General features: G+C 45.8%; 1 protein-coding gene across 2 annotated transcripts in view; it reads right to left on the bottom strand.

The window, feature by feature from the left end:
• LOC141091288 (uridylate-specific endoribonuclease D-like) overlaps positions 1-22,373 on the bottom strand; it is a 184,411-nt gene that overhangs the window by 96,277 nt on the left and 65,761 nt on the right. Inside the window, exon 1 of one of the 2 annotated variants that reach the window (XM_073576775.1) lies at positions 1,454-2,906. The exons of the other annotated variant lie outside the window; for it this stretch is intronic. Coding sequence (XP_073432876.1) covers positions 1,454-1,475 — 22 coding nt within the window. The 5' untranslated portion in view covers positions 1,476-2,906. Of the gene's footprint in view, positions 1-1,453; positions 2,907-22,373 lie in introns of those variants that run through there. 2 annotated transcript variants of the gene reach the window in all.

Here is a 22,373-nt window from a genome sequence, read left to right as displayed (position 1 = left end):
CAATATCAACATGGGTTTACAAGAGACCGTTCCTGTCAGACTAATCTGATAAGCTTTTATGAAGAGGTAAGTTCCGGACTGGACCAAGGGAATGCAGTGGACGTGGTGTACATGGACTTTTCAAAAGCTTTTGATACGGTGCCACACAAAAGGTTGATACATAAAATGAGAACAATGGGGATAGGGGAAAATATGTGTAGGTGGGTTAAGAGCTGGCTCAGGGATAGGAAACAAAGGGTGGTTATTAATGGAGCACACTCAGACTGGGTCACGGTTAGCAGTGGGGTACCACAGGGGTCAGTTTTGGGCCCGCTTCTTTTTAACATATTTATTAATGACCTTGTAGGGGGCATAGAGAGTAGAATTTCAATATTTGCAGATGACACTAAACTCTGCAGGGTAATTAATACAGAGGAGGACAATTTTATATTACAGGAGGATTTATGTAAACTAGAAGCTTGGGCTGATAAATGGCAAATGAGCTTTAATGGGGATAAATGTAAGGTCATGCACTTGGGTAGAACGAACAAGTTGTATAATTATGTGCTTAATTGTAAAACACTGGGCAAAACAGTCACTGAAAAAGACCTGGGTGTATGGGTGGACAACAAACTCACATTTAGTGGCCAGAGTCAAGCAGCTGCTGCAAAGGCAAATAAAATAATGGGATGCATTAAAAGAGGCATAGATGCTCATGAGGAGAACATAATTTTACCTCTATATAAGGCACTAGTGCGACCACACTTAGAATACTGTGTACAGTTCTGGTCTCCGGTGTATAAGAAAGACATAGCTGAACTGGAGCGGGTGCAGAGAAGAGCGACCAAGGTTATTAGGGAACTAGGGGGTCTGCAATACCAAGACAGGTTATTACACTTGGAGTTATTTAGTTTGGAGAATCGAAGGCTTAGGGGTGATCTTATTACAATGTATAAATATATGTGGGGACAATACAAAGACCTTTCTAATGATCTTTTTACTCTTAGACCTGTGACGGGGACAAGGGGGCATCCTCTAAGTCTGGAGGAAAGAAGGTTTAAGCATACTCACAGGCTCGGATTCTTTACTGTAAGAGCAGTGAGACTATGGAACTCTCTGCCATATGATGTTGTAATGAGTGATTCACTACTAAAATTTAAGAAGGGACTGGATGCCTTTCTTGAAAAGTAGAATATTACAGGGTATATACACTAGTCTCCTTAATATTGCGTTGATCCAGGGAGCTAGTCTGATTGCCGTATGTGGAGTCGGGAAGGAATTTTTTTCCCCAATGTGAAGCTTACTGTTGCCACATGGGGTTTTTTTGCCTTCCTCTGGATCAACATGTTAGGGCAAGTTAGGATAGGATATGGGTTGAACTAGATGGACTTCAAGTCTCCCTTCAACCTTAATTACTATGTTACTATGTTACTATGTTACCTTCTGCACTCACTACATGACCGAGGTACTGTACCTTGGGATTCAGGAGGTGGCATTTGGATGCTTCACTTTTAGGCCAAAGTTGGACAGGGCTTCAAACACCTCAGCCAGGTGCTCCAAATGATCTTCATAAGTCTTGGAGAAAACAATGACATCATCAAGGTACAACAGAACTGTCTCGAAGTTCTTGTGTCCAAGACAGCACTCCATTAGCCGTTGAAATGTCCCTGGGGCGGTGCAGAGCCCGAACGGCATGTAGTTGAACTCGCAGAGACCCATTGGTGTAGTAAATGCTGTTTTCTCCTTGTCTGCCTCTGCCACGGGAACCTGCCAATACCCACTTGTGAGATCTAAGGTGGAAAAATAGATAGCAGTTTTAAGTGCAGCTAATGACTCTTCAATTCTGGGTAATGGGTAGGCATCCTTATGCGTAATGCTGTTAATTTTTCTGTAATCAACACACATTCTCATGGTACTGGGTCACCCTCTCACCCAGGGCAGCGGGATACTCGGTACCGGGCCGGTGTCAGGGGGAATGTGTCACAGCAGCGGTGACCCGGTCCGTGGCCCTGGGCGCCCGATATCAATGGCGGTGATGTTTGTAATATAGTTTATATGGATAGTTCGTGATGCCACCTGTGGTGCTCGGCAAGTGTGATGTTAGGCCGACGCTGCGGGCAGATCCACTTCAAAAACATCATCCAAGGCAGTTGGCATGGGTGTGGTACTGGGATCCTTGATGATGGGACTCAGGATGAACAGCTTCAGAAGAGATATATGGAAAGAATTCGGAATCCATAATGAACAAGGCAACTTAATTTTATAGGAGACCTCGTTGATCCGCTTCAGCACTTCAAAAGGACCGATAAAACGAGGACCCAACTTGAAAGAGGGAGCATTCAGCTGGACGTACCTGGATGAGAGCCATACCTTGTCGCCGGGGCAGAAGCACGGAGGATCCTGGTGCCTATTGTCGGCATGTCCCTTCATACGGGTGGAGGATGCTACTAAAGTGGCTTTGGTGTCCTCCCACAAATTTACAAAATCCTTAGAAAGGACATCTGCCACAGGGACATTAGAAGGAACCGTTACCGGGAAGGAAACCTCGAGTTGCCGACCGAAGACAATGTAGAAAGGAGACTCTCCCAAGGCTTCACCAACGTGACTGTTGTACGAGAACTCAGCCTAGGGAAGTCATTTCACCCAATCTTTGTGGTGGGCATTGACAAAGTGTCTCAGGTAGCTTCCCAGGACTTGGTTGACATGCTCCACTTGCCCAATGGACAGAGTGATAGACCGAGGAGAAATCCAAGATGATATCCAGATGTTTACAGAGAGCTTGCCAGAATCTGGAAGTGAACTGTGAACCTCGATCGGACACAATATGACGAGGAAATCCCTGCAAACTACAAAAAGACAGCCGACAGCACAGCAAGGATATCAAGGATGCATGCTCCAAGTTCAGGAATCCAAATGAACAAAAACACCCATAAACACAAAAGGAAGAGCAGCATCCAATCTGGGTGAAAAAAGTAACCAAAAATTAACCAAAATTTATTCTGCCATCATCATATACAATGTTTCGGCCATATTGAAAAAGGCCACAATATGGCCGAAACATTGTATATGATGATGGCAGAATATTTTTTTTTTTTACTTTTTTCACTCGGATTGAATGCTGCTCTTCCTTTTGCGTTTGAGGAAATCTCTGCCGGCGGAAAATATGTTTAATGAAGTGGTCAGCCAGTTCAGGAGCGGACAGAAGAGGAGACAATGAGGTAAAATGCTCCATTTTGGGAAAGCGATCCACGACTACCCAGATGACCAAGCAACCCTCAGATACTGGCAAATCTATAATGAAATCCATTGCTATGTGTTGCCATGGACCAGGTGGCATGGGTAACGGCAGGAGAGAACCGATAGGAAGAGGTCTGAGGACTTTATTGCTGGCACAAATCGGAAAGGCTACCACATAAACATAGAGCTCCCTTCTTATGTATGGCTACCAGTAGTAGCGAGAGATTAATTGTAGTGTCTTCATTTGTGTCGCGTGACCAGCCACTTTGACGAGTGGCCCCATGACAAAACTCGCTCCTTCTCTGATTCAGCCACAAGGGTTTTTCCTGGGGGAATTCGCAACAGGCTGACTGGAGCGACAGTAACCATCTTGGATGGTTTGATGATAAATTGAGGATCCTCCTCTTGGTCCCCGGACAGAAATGAGCAAGAGAGGGCTTCATCTCTGACATTCTTGCCACCGGACCTGAAATGCAATAAAAAGTTAAAGCGGGCAAAAAACAAAAACCACCTGACTTGGTGTGGATAAGTCTCTGGGCGGACTGGAGGTACGCCAGGTTCTTATGGTCTGTGTAGATGACCACTGGATAGACTGCACCCTCCAGCAGCTATCGCCACTCCTCCAATGCCATCTTAATGGCGAGTAACTCACGGCCACCAATGGAGTAGTTACGCTCTGGAGCAGAGAAGGCCTTAGAGAAGAAACCGCAGGACACGCGGCGACCTGAAGATTTCTGAGTGAACACAACTCCAGCCCCTAACGAGGAAGCGTTCACCTCTAGGAAGAACTGTTTGTTCAAATCTTGACGATACAGAATGGGAGCATTGGAGAAGGATCTTTTAAGAGAGAGGAAGGCTTCCTCAGCCTCTGAGGACCAGTTGTTTGGATGGGCTCCTTTTCGTGTCATAGCAGAGATGGGAGCGGTTTGAGTGGAGAAGTGAGGAATGAATTGTCTATAATAGTTAGCAAAGCCAAGGAATCTCTGTATTTCTTTGACTCCAACGGGCAGCGGCCATTTAAGGATGGAAGAGACCTTCTCAGGATCCATACTGAGTCCAGTATCTGAGATAATGTAACCCAAGAAGGGAAGGATGAACTGCTCAAAAACGTACTTCTCATACTTGGTGTAGAATCGATTCTCCCTAAGACACTGAAGAGCTTGCCAAACTGCTTGTCTGTGGGAGACCAGATCTGGGGAAAATATCAAAATATCGTCCAGATACACAACACAGGAATAAAGCAGGTCCGGAAGATATCATTGACGAACTGTTGAAAAACTGCCGATGCATTACTGAGACCGAAGGGCATCCCTCGGTATTCATAATATCCGTCCCTGGTGGTGAAAGTCATCTTCCATTCGTCTACCCTGAGAATGCGGATTAAATTGTTGGCGCCTCTTAAATCCAATTTTGTGAAGATCCTGGCACCTCTCAATTGGTCAAACAACTCAAGGACCAGTGGGATAAAGTATTTATTTTTCACTGTGATCTGGTTGAGACTCTGATAATATATACCGGGTCAGAGTGATCCGTCTTTCTCTTTAACATATAGGCCTAAGAGAAAGGCGTGAGACATGTGGGAAAGAACATAGAAGACTATCCTCTCAGTATGAAGCATCCCAATACAGACCTCAAGCAGCTCAGTAGCCAGACAACCGTCTCCCGAAGAGTTCTCCCATCAACGGATGTTATTGCCAGAGGGTTTTAGAGCAGAGAAACTTGGATTTAGAACCGATCCACTACAGCCTGGAGGATAAAATTCCCTGCTGACCAGGAATCCAAATACACAGACTGAATAAACTGAGATTCACCTGTTGTCACTGCCATAGTAAGCGTCAGGGGTAGAGAGATGTCTTTTCCATCTAGGGAGGCCTCTCCTACCGACCCTTGATGCTGGAGCTTCTCCGGCTTCACCGGACAGGCTCGAATGAAGTGACCCATCTCCACAATACAGGCACTGGCCTTTAGCGCGGCGATCCCTCTGTCGCTGACTGGCTAGGGCAAAGCAGTCGACCTGCATGGGTTCAGGTGAGACCTCGACAGGAGAGGGCGAGAGAACAAGCAACCTTTGAAAAGATGGAGCCAAGAGAAGAGAGGAAGCTGAAGAAGTGGTTCGCCCGGGTTCATCAAATACTTTGCGAAAAGCCTCCAAGAATGTAGGCAAATTGGAGATGATCAGATCCTCTCTGTCCCATAATGGGTTCAACCATGCCAGGGCCTCGCCTCCCAGGTGCGACATAAGGAATGCCACCCTTGCTCAGTTCAACGGGAAGTGGTGAGGAAGCCGTTCAAAATGCTTCAGATTGCTGTCAAAGCATGATGGAGCTGCGAGACGGGGGCCTGAATCTCGAACTAAGCAGACAGTCCGAGTAGTCTCCGGAGAAGACACAGCTGCGTCAACATGTGGGAAGTCTGGAGAGATGTTTAAGGCCTCCAACTTGGTAGTCAGAGACTGCAATTGATTGGACAGCTCCACCTGCGCATCTTTCTATCGGCAGAGCTCTTTGTACATGGTCCAAACAGGCAGGATCCGGGGTCCAGCGGGGTCCATTGCCTGAGCAAACTGTCACGCATGTGGTTTCTGGAACCACTGTGCCACGGACCGTGGAGAGCCTGGAGGGGTGTGTTTAAGCGAGTACATGACTGTTCACTAGAGCCTCTGATGGTGAGGTTAGACTTGGCTCCCCATGAACGCCAGGTGACACTCCAGGACAGACCAACGGACGTGCAGCAGCTGGCACCAGAGTGTGGACTGGATGGAGCTGCAGGTAGAGTTTGTATCAGAGTGCAGTAGAGTCTGCATCAGAGTGCAGCAGGCAGGATCTGCACCAGAGGGCAGCAGACAGGATCGGCACCAGAGGACAGCAGGGACTGGTTTGCAAATTTACACAACATAGACTGCAAAACAGGAAGGTTGATCAGGCACCCCTGTGGGGAGAAAGCAATATATACACAATGCCTCTCGGCCATTGGTTGGGGAGTAAATAGCAAGTGCAAACACTGGCCCTTTAAAAGGGCGGGAGGGCGCGCGTGTATTCTAAGATGGCAGGAAGCTCTGCTCGGAACATGCAGAGCATGGGGAAGATAAGAACCGACCGCAGCTTGGGTGAGTGAAGTGACATGCCGGAGACCCTGCCTGTCAGAGCAAGACTCTGGCGTGGTGCTAACAAAGCAGAGGAAAATGGGAGGTAAATCTGCTTTTTATTTTACTAGGCACATTAGGAAATTGAAAATGGGTTGTCAGGTAGTGGACAACACCTTTAACTAAAAAAAAGTACACTTTTTACTGTATCAGTGTGGGGAGGAGGACTCCCAGACAGTGAAAGGACAGGTACCCAGGGGACCGCCATCAGGGTTCCTGAGGGAACGATACTGGGAAGACAGTAAAAGGAAAGACTTGACTGAAGTTGTCAGGGAAACAGGGGGCGGGGCAAGGTTAAAAGGAGCAGGGGGCACGCTGAAGTGGCAGTTGACAGAGAGCAGGACAACAGACAGGAAGCCGTGTGAGACAGAGAGGACCGAGGGAGCAGATGGTGTGTTGTGGAGAGACCGACAGGGGCCTGTGAAACGAAAGCTGCGGACTCACCGACTAGTGACACGTGAGAGACTTGCACCAGCGGCCGCTCCCCGCATACGGTCCCATACAGCGACTCCCGCTGCTTCCCACCCTGTTATGACAAGGCGGCTACCTCAGGCGACCGCAGCGACGACAGACCATTCCTTTACAGCGGTCAGGACACTGCCCCCCTGCCTTCTCCCACAGCAGTGGCCCTGTCATCACCGGCCCCAGGGGGCGCCACCTCGCTACAGGCGGTAGTAGAGGCCCCCGTCCGGTTTGCTCAGGGACCCTGAGCAGAGTTGGTGAACGGTTATATTTTGAGACTGCGTCATAACCCCGCGGTGAGACGAGAGCCGCAAGGAGACGCCTGTTGCGCCCATCGGCACAGTTTCTTCAGGGCCTGTTGCGCCCCACCGTCACAGCTTCTTCAGGGCCTGTTGTGCCCCACCGTCATCGTTTCTTCAGGGCCTGATGCGCCCCACCGTCATCGTTTCTTCAGGGCCTGATGCGCCCCACCGTCATCGTTTCTTCAGGGCCTGATGCGCCCCACCGTCATCGTTTCTTCAGGGCCTGTTGCGCCCCACCGTCATCGTTTCTTCAGGGCCTGTTGCGCCCCACCGTCATCGTTTCTTCCGGGCCTGTTGCGCCCCACCGTCATCGTTTCTTCCGGGCCTGTTGTGCCCCACCGTCATCGTTTCGTCAGGGCCTGTTGCACCCAGCTCCATCCCGGAATATCGAGGCGTCAAGGCAGCCGCATTAGCGACCTCTACGCGGCCACGCCTGTGATCCTGACAGACCCCTGGAAGGATAAGTTTATTATAAGAGATAAGGACCCCCCAGTTTGGTCATACGTGGCCTATAGCACCCGAGCCAACCGGATTAGTCGCATTACCCATAAGAAAGTGTTGTTAGGTTTGTTGAGTCCCTGCGTGGATTGGTTGCTGTTAATACTTTTTTTGGTTGCTCAATATAGCCCCAGCAGCTACAGTTTATAAAAGTTATTTCCACAAACCACACTCAGTCTCGTGTCTCGTCACTGCATCCTGCAAACCTGCTAGAACCCTACATCTATATGTGTGGCACCCCTGAGGGTTCAGTCACCACAGAGGTACTGCACCTCCTCCTGAGGTGTGGTACCCCACCAATCAGGTAAGGTGGAGACACCTGACCACACTCCAACACATGCATCCCACACAACATAGTAGTGTAGCAAAGCACCCTTTGGTGGCTCCCTGCTTGGAACACGAAGCGTGCTGGGAGGCGGGTGGAGTTTAGTTTGCACTAAAAGAGCGGGAAGAGGATAGTATTTAGTCAGTTGTTAGTCACAGGAGCCTGACAAGGTCAGTCTGTGAAAGGAGATCCCCTGACTGGGATGGGTGAAGGAAGTGCTGCAGCCGACCTCAGTGACCTGGGTCCGCTGGCACAGGAAAGGAACATTAATGGAAAGCCTGACTCTCCATAAGAAGGAAAGAATTAGTACGGAACGTGAGGAGAAGAAGTGAACCAAGGATCAGGGTTAGAGGAGTACCCTTCCCAAGTTCTAAGCGCAAGGCCAAGGTCCGGTCCCCGAGGTTGTATGGATACTAATGGTCCTGCAGCAGACACCGGAGGAATAGAAGTTGTCACCGCTTTATTCCCACACCAGACTTGGGGGCACAACAGCAACGATAGTGAGCCGGGACTAGGTAGTAAGGAGTCCCCGAAGCAGGCTACAGCTGTCTGCCGTACAAGTAGAGTTCATAGGAACATCTGACAGGAGGAACTCCAGTGTAACTCAGTAATGTGAATACTTCACTAAAGGCGCTAAGAGGGAGACGTTCAGAAAAGGCACATATGTTGGCAGAGTGTTGGAAAGAAGCACTTCATCTTGCCTGGAAGTTGGCTGAGCTCCTGACCCGGAGGACACGGCACGGATGCAGGCTCTTATGCCACAACAGACTGTGAGTAAAGCTTTGGAACTACATGCCCTGGTGTCCTCCACTTATTCCTGCGTCAACCTGCCCAGCACTGCTACATCCCCTGCGCCCGAGACTACACCATCTACGTGTCACTTTATCTCACTGCCCTGGGAATAGAGCCCTGCCTGTGGAGAGCTATAACATCATTGCTGCACCACACCATCTGTCCCAGAGGATCTGTCTGCAGCGTCGGCTCAACATCTTCATTGCCGAACACCACAGGTGGCGTCACGACTCATTCGTTCATAAACTCTAATCATCATAAGCACACTGAACATTACCCCCCTTTTACAATGGGCGCCCAGGGCCACTGGCCGGGTCCCAGCTGCCGTGACATCTCCCATTGAAGCTCATCGCGCCCGGTACCGAGTACCCCGCAGCCCTGGGAAGGCGACCCATATGTACAGTATATAAAGTGCAGTAGATTATGCTATTCTACCGTAAAAAGAAAGGTATACAGACACATACCAAACCAGTGTCTGCAGTAAAGACACTCTTTTGGAATACACAATGAGCAGAAGGGCCTATGATACCCAAAATGTATGTGCTGGGAGCTTTCCTGGCACAAACACTGATCGTGTTCACAAAATGAATAAGGAACAGATTAGGGGTTTTTTTTTTTTTTTGTAAAAAGCAGATTTGTCTTTCAGAATGATTTAAATAAAAAATGGCAAACAGCAAGTCAATATATCCTCAAATTTATTTGCCCCTCATAGTCTGTGTCAGGGCTGTCCTGCTTCATCAATGCACTCACAGTATAACAAGGTCTCTACATTGACGGGACAGAGCTTTGTCTGATGATTTGCATTCTACACTCTGAATAGGAGTGCTGGTCGATTTCAGCTATGAATTCAACAGAATTTTGAATGCAGCTCTGGAGTATAGCAGGTTTTAATTATGCAGTGCAGGTAAGGATGTGGCCTCCCCTTCTTTGAGATGAGCACTATGTTTGCATAGCTTCCCATTGCTTGTGGTCCATAGTCAGGCTCCGGTCCTGCTTGGCCCTCATTCACATTGCGGTCATTTTTGATACATGGTAAAATTTTAATACTAGTGGTTAGGACCTTCCCGACTGGGTACACCTTGGATTTGGTGGAATGGCTTTTTCGCTTTCTTACCAAAACAATGTGTTTACTAAGTACCCGATGTTATTTATCTGCACTATTGCTTTTTACTTACTTATAGCAGGATATATATTCATTTTGTTTCTATCTTAGGTTTTATGGGACATGCATAGGATACAAAGAACCGTTTATCCTGATTTTATCTAATTACATCTTTACACTAACTGTTAAAAACTGTTTTTGACAGTCAACATATACACGATTTCAGCAGTGATTCAAACAGTACTTTGTAATACAGAATGCTGTAATATCTAGCAATAAAGAACTGTATTACAACTGCATCAGAACCATTAGGCAGCCTTCAGTCCCCCCCCCCCTCTCCATTTAATGGTCTATTTGTGTAGCATGATTTCTGGATCAGTCACAGATCTCCCCAGAACTAACAGTGTATATGCATATGGCGGATCTGGAAACTGCAGTTTATACACAGACCGTGAAATGTTAAGTATAGTCCCATTAGCACAGATGAAGTAAAAAAAAATCTGCAATACCAACTTAATCCACAAGGTGGCAATCAAGAGAAACTTGCAAACGTTTAGATATATTATGGTTAGAAGTGAGCAAATTGATTCACAGGACCCCATCCAGCGACAGAGTCAGTAATCACTGGGATTTGTACACAAACAAAGCAAACTGTCTCCTACCTGCCAGAATCCCCAAGTTCTCTTTTGATAAACTGGCCTGGTGTAACTTAATCATTACAGGAGGGCAGCAGGACGCCCATATGAGTTTGCACCACCTTGGCTAATCTAAAAAGGAGCTGCAGATGCTGGCAGGTAGGAAGAATTTCGCTTGGCTCCCGTCCAGCAGTTACAGAATACTGACCTTGCCGCTGGATCAAGGTTCTGCAATTTATTTACTCATCTGTAATTATTGTAGAATGGAAATGTTTCCATTTATGAAAATGAGAAATCACTAGACTTGTTAAGAAGTTTACTCACCCTACTTCATTGCTGGGGTACTACACATTAATATTAATGATGGATGTCATTATAGAATCATAGAATGGTAGAGTTGGAAGGGACCTCCTGGGCCATCTGGTCCAACCCCCTGCTCAAAGCAGGATTCGCTAAATCATCCCAGTCACATGTCTGTCCAGCCTCTGTTTCAATGGAAGTCTTCAAGGAGAACTCACCACTTCTCATGGAAGCCTGTTCCACTCACTGATCACTCTAACTGTCAAAAAGTTTGTTCTAATATCTAATCTGTGTCTCCTCCGATTCAGTTTCATCCCATTGCTTCTAGTCTTTCCTGGTGCAAATGAGAATAAAGTTGATCCTTCTACAATGTGACAGCCCTTGAGATATTTGTAGACAGCTATTAAGTCTCCTCTCAGTCTTCTCTTCTGCAAGCTAAACATTCCCAAATCCTGCAACCTTTCCTCATAAGACAGGGTTTGCAGACCAGTCACCATTCTGGTCGCTCTTTAGGGGTTGTCCGGGGTTGGATTAAAGTCTGCGGTCACGCTATGTGAATCTTTACTGCACGCACATTGCACTCTGGATTCTCCGAAGCCAGCGGCAGGAGCGGGTTGTCGGGTGACCACAAGTATGTGACTTGCAGACTCCAGGCCACATTCTGAATAGATGTGCTCAGACGTGCTATTGGAAGTAGTTATCTTAGACGTGAATATTGACCCTTTAACTAGCCTTACTATTTGACTTAGAATAAAAGCCAAACCAGATTCTTGGACAACTCCTTGTCATACCTCTTTTTTATATGTTTACGCTACCTTTTATTCTGAGTTTGAATTTTTGTCATTTTCCATCTTGCTTTACTTTGATTCTGGTAATGCTCTCTTCAGGCCTCTGATTGGATTAATATTTTTGGTAATCATTTTATGATTGAGGCCTTTTGGAGATGTATGATCTGTCTATTCGCTTGTAATATTGGCTTATGGACTGTTTTAAGTGCGCATGACGATATTGCCTTCTAGCAGCATTGCGACCTTTGTCGCATGCTTTACTTCCGTTCTGTTGGCGCTGCTTTAACATGAGTGCGCATGACCGGAAGTGTGGCGGCCATTTTTTCTGCTGGCACCGATGAGTGCGCATGACCGGAAGTGCGGCGGCCATTTTGCTTTTGGGCGGTATGACGCAACCGGAAACAGGGCGGCCTTTGCCGCGGGATACGCCGGCGTTTACACACTATTGCATGGTTTGGAGGGTGGGCGTTTTCCATTGATACACTCATCATGTGCCTGCGTCCCACAGGGACCAATGGTGGACGGCGTGCGTTCCAAGTCATCTCAGGTGGATGTGTTCTATTTGATTGGCAGTTTATTTAAGTGCCCTCCTCATTAGTCTGCCTCACTCCATTTTCATCTTAGGAGGCAGCCTGTATACTCTGTCATGATGCCCAGTTTGTGCTAATATGTCCCCTGAAGAGTCATTTAATGACGAAACGCGTCGGGATGCACAGGGATTTTGTAGGGCTATTGTTTATAGGGATTAGATGTGGACTGCCCTTGTTAGGGTGGGAGTCATGGGTGTCAGTTATAGTTCAAACAGGGCTTGTATAGGGTGAACCCCCTTTTTTCCTGACCTGATATGACTCTGATGGGACATCTGATCCTGGACATCCTCCATCTTCATGTGGTGAGATCTTTCCTTTTCACATTTCTTTGTTGATGGGTTTATTATTATGTCCTTATTATATACATGAATAGGCATATTCCTTGATAACCTTTACAGGGTAGAGGCCTCTTTAGTTCCTCTGATAAGGAAACTGTTCATTTTTTACTTGGCCTTTTTTGCACTGGTTTAGTCCAAGTATTTTTCTGGTCCAATCTCTCAAAAATTTTGGACTTGGAATAGCCACATGTATATATTGGTACTAATCTGTCATAGAGACTCATACAGTTACCTCCTTTATTTTTTGTGGTTTTTGATTTAGTGATTTACTTGCACTACTATCTTTGGTAGCTTTTACATTTATTATTAAAAGTTATGTTTTATGTTATTTCTCGATTGCTGATTCGATACCCCTGGGCAGGCCCCAATAAAATAATAAAGCTTATTCTCGCCTCCCATGCTAGTGCATTTCCCGCGGTGTTGACAGTCGCTCTCCCCAGGGCTCTCATGCGGTATTGTGATACGTGACGCCGGCGCCCAATCAGCATTGGCGTCACTGTCCCCACTTTCAGACAATCAAACATAAAGGAGAAGTCCGGGATCAGCTAATTTACAGACACATGTGTCAGGGTGTTGCCCCATCAGTGCAAGGCATGAGATCAGATTTGGCTGTATGAGAGGCCTCTCACTGGGGTCTAAGTGGTAATATCTCTCCTTATTGAGTGACATGCCAGTGTAAGGAGACTTATAGGCCAAGTGGTAATATCTCTCCTTATTGAGTGACATGCCAGTGTAAGGAGACTTATAGGCCATGCAATGCTCCTCTGTTAAATTAAATATGCAATGCTGACTCCCAAAAATTTGAATGAAATGCGTTCGAAAAACATCATGTACTCCAAAATAGTAGCAATGACAAAACCATCTCATCCCACAAAAACGAAGCTCTTACAGTGCCTACAAGTAGTATTCAACCCCCTGCAGATTTAGCAGGTTTACACATTCGGAATTAACTTGGCATTGTGACATTTGGACTGTAGATCAGCCTGGAAGTGTGAAATGCACTGCAGCAAAAAAGAATGTTATTTCTTTGTTTAATTTTTTTTTAAATTGTGAAAACTTTATTCAGATGGTCATTTATTATTCAACCCCTCAAACCACCAGAATTCTGTTTGGTTCCCCTAAAGTATTAAGAAGTATTTCAGGCACAAAGAACAATGAGCTTCACATGTTTGGATTAATTATCTCTTTTTCCAGCCTTTTCTGACTATTTAAGACCCTCCCCAAACTTGTGAACAGCACTCATACATGGTCAACATGGGAAAGACAAAGGAGCATTCCAAGGCCATCAGAGACAAGATCGTGGAGGGTCACAAGGCTGGCAAGGGGTACAAAACCCTTTCCAAGGAGTTGGGCCTACCTGTCTCCACTGTTGGGAGCATCATCCGGAAGTGGAAGGCTTATGGAACTACTGTTAGCCTTCCACGGCCTGGACAGCCTTTGAAAGTTTCCTCTCGTGCCGAGGCCAGGCTTGTCCGAAGAGTCAAGGCTAACCCAAGAACAACAAGGAAGGAGCTCCGGGAAGATCTCATGGCAGTGGGGACATTGGTTTCAGTCAATACCATAAGTAATGTACTCCACCGCAATGGTCTCTGTTCCAGACGAGCCCGTAAGGTACCTTTACTTTCAAAGCGTCATGTCAAGGCTCGTCTACAGTTTGCTCATGATCACTTGGAGGACTCTGAGACAGACTGGTTCAAGGTTCTCTGGTCTGATGAGACCAAGATCGAGATCTTTGGTGCCAACCACACACGTGACGTTTGGAGACTGGATGGCACTGCATACGACCCCAAGAATACCATCCCTACAGTCAAGCATGGTGGTGGCAGCATCATGCTGTGGGTCTGTTTCTCAGCCAAGGGGCCTGGCCATCTGGTCCGCATCCATGGGAAGATGGATAGCACGGCCTACCTGGAGATTTTGGCCAAGAACCTCCGCTCCTCCATCAAGGATCTTAAGATGGGTCGTCATTTCATCTTTCAACAAGACAACGACCCAAAGCACACAGCCAAGAAAACCAAGGCCTGGTTCAAGAGGCAAAAAATCAAGGTGTTGGAGTGGCCTAGTCAGTCTCCTGACCTTAACCCAATTGAAAACTTGTGGAAGGAGCTCAAGATTAAAGTCCACATGAGACACCCAAAGAACCTAGGTAACTTGGAGAAGATCTGCATGGAGGAGTGGGCCAAGATAACTCTAGAGACCTGTGCCGGCCTGATCAGGTCTTATAAAAGACGATTATTAGCTGTAATTGCAAACAAGGGTTATTCCACAAAATATTAAACCTAGGGGTTGAATCAGTGGCGGATCTTAATAGGGGCGGATGGGGCGGTCGCTCCGGGCCCAAGGTTTTTTGGGGGCCCAGGGGCAGGGGCGGGCTGGGCCGGGTGTCAGAGAGGCAAATGCCCCCCGGGCCGCTCCCCCAGCACCTGTACAGTGCCGGCCGTGCCCTGTGCTGTGACGCCGCCGGCAGCAGACAGCCGCCCGCATCACATTCTATGAGGCCGGGGCCAGGAGCTGTGCACGGCCGTCACCTTGACGGCTGCTCAGCTCCGGCTCCCTCCGGCTGTACTTCCGGGTCAGATGTCGGGCGTGCGCGATAACGTCATCGTGCACGCGCCGACATGTCCCGGAGGATGCTGAAAGCAGAGGCGCTGCTGGGGAGCGAGCCGGCTGTGAGGTAAGTATGGGGAACTTTATTTATTTTTTTTATTTATAAAATGAATTAAATGGGGGAGGGGGTGAGTGGGGGCTGTACACAATGAAGGGGGGGTGAATGGGGGCTGTATATGATGAAGGGGGGTGAGTGGGGCTACACAGGATGAAGGGGGTTGAGTGGGGTTGTACAGGATGAAGGGGGGTGACTGGGGTTGTACAGGATGAAGGGGTGACTGGGGTTGTACAGGATGAAGGGGGGATGAGTGGGGGCTTCACAGGATGAAGGGGGATGAGTGGGGGCTTCACATGATGAAGGGCGGTGAGTGGGGCTGCACATGATGAAGGGGGGTGAGTGGGGCTGCATATGATGAAGGGGGGGTGAGTGGGGCTGAACATGATGAAGTGGGGGATAAGGGGGACTGCACATGATGAATTAAGGGGTAAGTGGGACTGCACATGATGAATTAAGGGGTAAGTGGGACTGCACATGATGAATTGGGGGTAAGGGGGACTGCACATGATGAATTGGGGGTAAGGGGGACTGCACATGATGAATTGGGGGTAAGGGGGACTGCACATGATGAATTGGGGGTAAGGGGCACTGCACATGAAGTGGGGGTAAGGGGGACTGCACATGATGTGGGGGTAAAATGAACTGCACATGATGATGGGGGAGTGGGGCTGCACATGAAGTTGGGGGGGAAGGGGACTGCACATGATGAAATGGAAGGGGGATAAGGGGCTGCAAATGATGAAGCGGCACTGCAGATGAAGTGAGTGGGTGATAGGGGACTGCAATGGATGAAGTAAGGGGACTTCAAATTAAAGTGGGGACATTAAAGTGGATCCCCTATGGCCATGATCACGTTGGGCGATTTTGTGTGTATTGGCCGTAGGCCTACAGCTTATGTGCAACGTCTTTTTAGGCCATGTCCACACGTGGTGGAATGGTGGCGGGTTTTCCGTATGGACCCGCAGCAAAGTGCTGCGGTCCGTACGGCTGTCAATTCCCGCACGGGGACCGCAGCGCTCAGGTGGGAAGGGGGGTACAGGGGCCCAGGTTTTATGAACAGCCCCGGGCCCATAGTCCACTTAATCCGCCACTGGGTTGAATAATAATTGACCCACACTTGTATGTTTAAAATGTATTAAAATTTAACTGAGCAACATAACTTTTTGGTTTGTAAGATTTATGCATCTGTTAATAAATCCTGTTCTTGTGTGAAGTTTGAAGGCTCTAACTTATTTGCATCTTATCAAACCTGCTAAATCTGCAGGGGGTTGAATACTACTTGTAGGCACTGTATAAAGCTGATACAAAAAAAAGCTCTCAGACTGCAGTGACACAACAAATGATTAAAAAAGTGATTTTATTGGACAATTAACAAAAGACTAACCATCACTTCCAAACAGAAAACAGGTGTGTACAGGTGCTTACTAAGAGTAGCCATCTCCATATGTAACTAAGAAAGTAGAAACGGTAAAGAGAGGGGCGCAATAGCGCAGTCACCAAATTAACAATTAGTTTACTGTAAGGTAAAATTCTCACTTTTACACGTTGTGAGTATGCACAACACATATAGGAAGTATGATAGGAGAGCTGCAGATGGCACCGGGCCCGCGAAGGATCTTCAAGAAATTCTGGATAGGATATTCAAGATGCCGACAATTCCGCGCTCCTACAAAATCACGCAAGGGAATCACAGAGTTCAGAAGAGTTGCATACTTTATTCAGGGCTATAAAACTACGTGTTTTGTGGACGTCCTGGCTACTTCCTCAGGTATATAGCTAATACTAACCACATGGTATTAAATACATATACACTGTGTTCCAAATTATTATGCAAAAAATATTTCCTCATATTTTCTCTAAATTACCTATATGAATTGCAGTCATTGTTATTTTCCAGTCATCTAATATTCTAGTATAATTGCAATGTTTTTGAACAAACTGCCTATGAAAACAGTATATTTTTAAAAATAAGAAACACTCAAAATGCATGTTCCAAATTATTATGCACAGCAGAGTTTTCAACCTTTTTACTTTTATTTTGAACAAAAAAATGGTCAATTGTGAAATTATAAGCATTATCAGCTTATTACAAAATGAAATCAAATAGTTTTCAAGTCAAAACTTTATTCTACGAGATGTTACATTTGCACATAGGACCCGTTGTTGGAAAGAAGCTTCTGAACTCTCTCGTCCATTGAATTTGTCAGTTTTTGGATGGTTTGTGCTTCAATTGTTTTGCATGTGGACAGAATACCCTCCCAGGGCTGTTGCTTAGATATGAACTGCCTCCCGCCATCATAGACACTCCTTTTTATGATGCTCCAGAGGTTCTCAATGGGGTTGAGGTCAGGGGAAGATGGTGGCCACACCATAAGTTTGTCTTCTTTTATGCCCATAGCAGCCAGACATGCAGATGTGTTATTTGCAGCATGAGACGGTAATTATCATGCATGTAAATGATCTTGCTGCGGAAAGCACGGTTCTTCCTCTTGAACCATGGCAGGAAGTGCTGTTTTAGAAACTCCACATAGATTATGGAGTTCATCTTTACCCCTTCAGGGATCCTAAAGGGGCCGACAATCTCTCTCCCCATGATTCCAGCCCAAAGCATTACTCCACCTCCTCCTTGTTGGCGCCTTAGCCGTGTTTCCATGGGGTGTCCATCAACCAGCCATCCTCCACTCCATCCATCTGGGCCATCGAGCATTACACGGCACTCATCGGTGAACAAAACAGTTTGGAAGTCAGTCTTCATGTCTCGTTTGGCCCACTGGAGCCGTTTCTGCTTGTGTGCAGTGGATAGAGGTGGTCGACAGGATGGCTTACGCACAGCTGCAAACCTCTGAAGGACCCTGCATCTTGTTGTTCGGGGATGTTGGAGGCACCAGCAGCTTCAAAAACTTGTCTGCTGCTATGACAAGGCATTTTTACAGCTGCTCTTTTAACCTGATGCAATTGCCTGTTGGAAAGAGTCCTCAATTTTTCCTTATCAGCACGCACACGTGTGTGCTGGGAATCAGCTACATACTTCTTGATTGGGCGATGATCACGATGAAGTGTCTTGGCAATGTTGATTGTAGTCATGCCTTGACCTAAATACTCCACAATTTGTTGCTTCTCAGCAGCCGACACATCCTTTTTCTTTCCCATTTTGGCAAAATATGTAGGCTGCTTAATAATGTGGAACAGCCTTCTTAAGTAGTCTTGCCTTTATTTGGACACACCTGCCAAACTAATTTGCACAGGTATCTGCAATTGCTTTCAGTGATATAAAGAGCCCTGACACACATCACCATCAGTGAGTTTAAATGACAAACAAAAAAATTCTAACCTTATCACTCCTAAACTCTTTTTGCATAATAATTTGGAACACAGTGTATAGGGTGGGCTGGACATAGAAAAAATGGGCGTCAAACACACCTGACACCCTGAACGCTGCAGTTATATTTAAAATACAAACATAAATTTGTTGCATAGCTGTGATTAAAAATGCAATGTGTTAGCATAAAAAAATATATATGACATTAAAATATAACATTTTTCTGCAAATAAAATTAAAAGGAAAGGAAATAAAAAGTCTGCTAGGATTGAAAAACCTTTTTTTGTAATATTCTCTTATCTTAATTGCAGACCAGGATTAGAATCTACCATCCTTGGAAACATCATGAAAGGACCTTGGGGTATAAACCTCTGAACTATACTATTAATTGACCCTTGAAGCTAAAAAAAACTTGAATACCTAAAGCACCATTGATATTAGTAGTATAAAAATCAATTAAAATGTATATTGAATATGTACCTGAGGAAATGGCCAGGACGTCCACGAAACGCGTAGTTTTATAGCTCTGAACTCTGTGATTCCCTTGCCTGATTTTGGAGCAGCGCGGAATTGTTGGCATCTTGAATATCCTATCCAGAATTTTAAGAAATAAAGTAGCAATCTGTAGCGCTATAGCATGTAAACATGAAATATATGAAATCTGAATTGCATTACTGCTCTAGAAAGTAGGAAAAAAACGAGTATACTTAGCGCATAAATTGCCCAGTTCATGTGTATCCAGCAGGTGCTATAAGGCGATTCTCTTTGCTGGGACCAAACCTGATGAGCTTCCTCTCCTGGGCTGATAACCTACATTTAAATGGGTAGATTAATTAACAGTCTCATGAAACGTTATAAGGGCAAAAGAGTCTGATATGAGATATAATTACGCATATCCTCAAGTGATGAGATGAGGAATGATGATATATTGCGATTTAAACTTAAATCTTTATTATTATAAATAAAATAAAAAATTATTTGTATGATTAAAATCCAAGCAATAGAACAGAAAGGAGCATACAGAATGCACAACTTCAATAACAAATCTAGTTGAAAAGTGAAAAAAGTATCAAAAAAAGTAGAAAAAAAAACCAAATAAATCTAGGAGTCACTTTGGGACAAAAAATGAACAACATGTTTGTGTGTATATAGACAATGATTCAATTTAACAAAAAATCCACCATATAAAAATAAAGTGCACAGTGCAGTTGAAATAACGTGGATCATTAAAGCGTCATACTATAAATCACAAAAATTGTGCAAAAGGGGATGTCTGAAAGTGACTAGTACAAATGCCTGAGTAAATCATAGTGCAAATATGCATGAGGTAGATAAATCAATACTTACAAAGTGGCATGTGCATGACCCTCTGGATGATGTGCGCTCCCACCCCGACAGCACCATTTCACTATCTAGCTTCTTGCAAGGGGGCATAAATATAATATACACCTGTTTATATGGGATATGCGTTCATTCCCCTATTATCTACAAATATTTCATGTTCATTCCCCACCTATAAAGAACAGGGAAGATACACTGCTCAAAAAAACAAAGTACCACTAAAATACCACATCCTAAATATCTCTGAATCAACTATTCCAGTTGCAAATCTTTATTCATTGCAAAGTGGAATGTGTTCAGAACAATGAAACATAACAATTATCAATGTAAATCAAAATGAATATCCCATGGAGGTCTAGATTTGGAATGATACTCAAAATCAAAGTGGAAAATCAAATTGCAGGCTGATCCAATTTCAGTGGAAATGCCTCAAGACAAGAAAAAGATGCTCAGTATTGTGTGTGGCCTCCACGTGCCTGTATGACCTCCCTACAGTACAATGCCTGGGCATGCTCCTGATAAGGCGGCGGATGGTCTCCTGAGGGATCTCCTCCCAGACCTGGACTAAAGCATCCACCAACTCCTGGACAGTCTGTGGTGCAATGTGATGTTGGTGGATGGAGCGAGACATGTCCCAGATGTGCTCAATCGGATTCAGGTCTGGGGAATGGGCGGGCCAGTCCATAGCTTCAATGCCTTCATCTTGCAGGAACTGCTGACACACTCCAGCCACATGAGGTCTGGGGCCAACCCAGGGCCAAGCGCAACAGCATATGGTCTCACAAGGGGTCTGATGTTGTGAGTTTATTTTCCCCTTCACCATTGAGGTCTGATGAACTCCCTCTTCTGGTGAAGGAAGGTAGTGAGGCTGATTACCAAACAGCTGAGCAGAATGATGATGACTGGGTGACTGGAATTGCTGACTGGATATAAGGCAGCCGACGCCCTTCTGCCTTGCGGGTGACTTCTCTGAGGGATTCTAGGAGACCAGTCTGATTCCTGCTCCTCAAAAGCTAAGTTTTCTGCTCTGCTTTTTGCATTTGTGTTTTGGTTTTGTTTTGCCTTGTTTTTCTGGATTTTTGCCATTCCCTACTGGGGTGAGCTGAATTCCTTTTTGCTCTGTCTTCAGAAAATACCTGAGTACTGATATAGTCTTTTTGAAACCTAGCGTCTTCAGGGCTTTTTTCCCTATCAGTCTGTTGGCTCTTGTTTTGAGAGGGTTTTGGCGGATTGCAGACAGCAGCTTTTCTATCCTGTCCTATTTAGTTAGCTTGGGCCCCATCATTTGCTCAGCCTATCTTTCTATCTGTGTGAGTGTTTTTTCATCTTGCTTCACCGTCATTATATGTTGGGGGCTGCCTATTGCTCTGGGGTCTGCTCTGGGGCAGTTTAGATTTCCCTTTCTGTCTTTAGGTTATGTAGTTCTCCGGCTGTGATCGAGGGGTCTAGGGCACCGTAGGAACCCCCCATGGCTACTGCTAGTTGTTGTTGTTAGGTTCAGGGGTCTGCAATCCGATAGCTGCCAACTTCTCTGGTTTTCTGGACTTAGCTAGTATTTCTGTTTTTTCCTTCTACGGTGACTCATTCATAACAGAATCACCCGCCATACCGCAGATCCTAGGGTACTCAATAGCAGGAAAGAATTGTAAAAAAAAAAAGTGTGTATATTTTTTCCTCTATATCTCTGAGGCCGTAGGGGGAATTTTTTTTTTCTCTCAATGGAGATAAAGCAATTGTCTGATCGTGTGGAGCAGCTCGCTGCGGAAGTGCGGGGAATTTCCACCTACCTTGCTCATTCACATGCTGCTGAACCAAAGATCCCTACTCCTGATGTGTTTTTTGGGGATCGGTCTAAATTTTTGAATTTCAAAAATAATTGTAAATTATTTTTTGCCTTGAAGCCCAACTCGTCAGGGAGCTCCGTGCAGCGGGTTAAAATTGTCATCTCTTTGCTGCGTGGCGATCCCCAGGATTGGACGTTTTCTTTGAAACCAGATGATCCTATTCTGACTAATGTGAACGCATTTTTTCAAGCCTTGGGGTTGTTGTATGACGAACCTAATGCTATTGATCAGGCTGAAAAGACCCTGTTGGCATTGAGCCAGGGTCGAGAATCTGCAGAATTGTACTGTCAAAAATTCCAAAAGTGGGCGGTCCTTACTACCTTGAATGATAATGCCTTGGCAGCTCTCTTTCGGAAGGGTTTGTCAGAAGCCGTAAAAGATACTATGGTGGGATTTCCTGTTCCCTCTGGTCTTGATGATTCTATGTCATTAGCCATTCAGGTTGATCGGCGTTTACGTGAACGCAGGACTGCACGGGAGGTGTTGCCACCTGTTGAACAAGTGTCTGAACCTTTGCAATGTGATAGAGTTTTGTCCAGGGAGCAACGTCAGGAGTTCAGAAGGCGTAATAAGCTGTGTTTTTTTTGTGGAGATGCCTCGCATATTATTTCTGTCTGTCCTAAACGAGAGAAACGTTTTGCACACACGTTTTCTGTGGGTGGTGTTCAACCTAAGTTTCTTCTGGCAATTACTCTGATCTGCTCCCTGTCCAAA

The sequence above is a fragment of the Dendrobates tinctorius genome, unplaced genomic scaffold (assembly GCF_039654945.1).
Source record: "Dendrobates tinctorius isolate UK_male_01 unplaced genomic scaffold, ASM3965494v1 ptg000051l, whole genome shotgun sequence".
NCBI classification, from domain to species: Eukaryota; Metazoa; Chordata; class Amphibia; order Anura; family Dendrobatidae; genus Dendrobates; species Dendrobates tinctorius.
The sequence above is the reverse complement of the archived record's forward strand: the minus strand, read 5'-3'. Positions and strand labels throughout refer to the sequence as shown.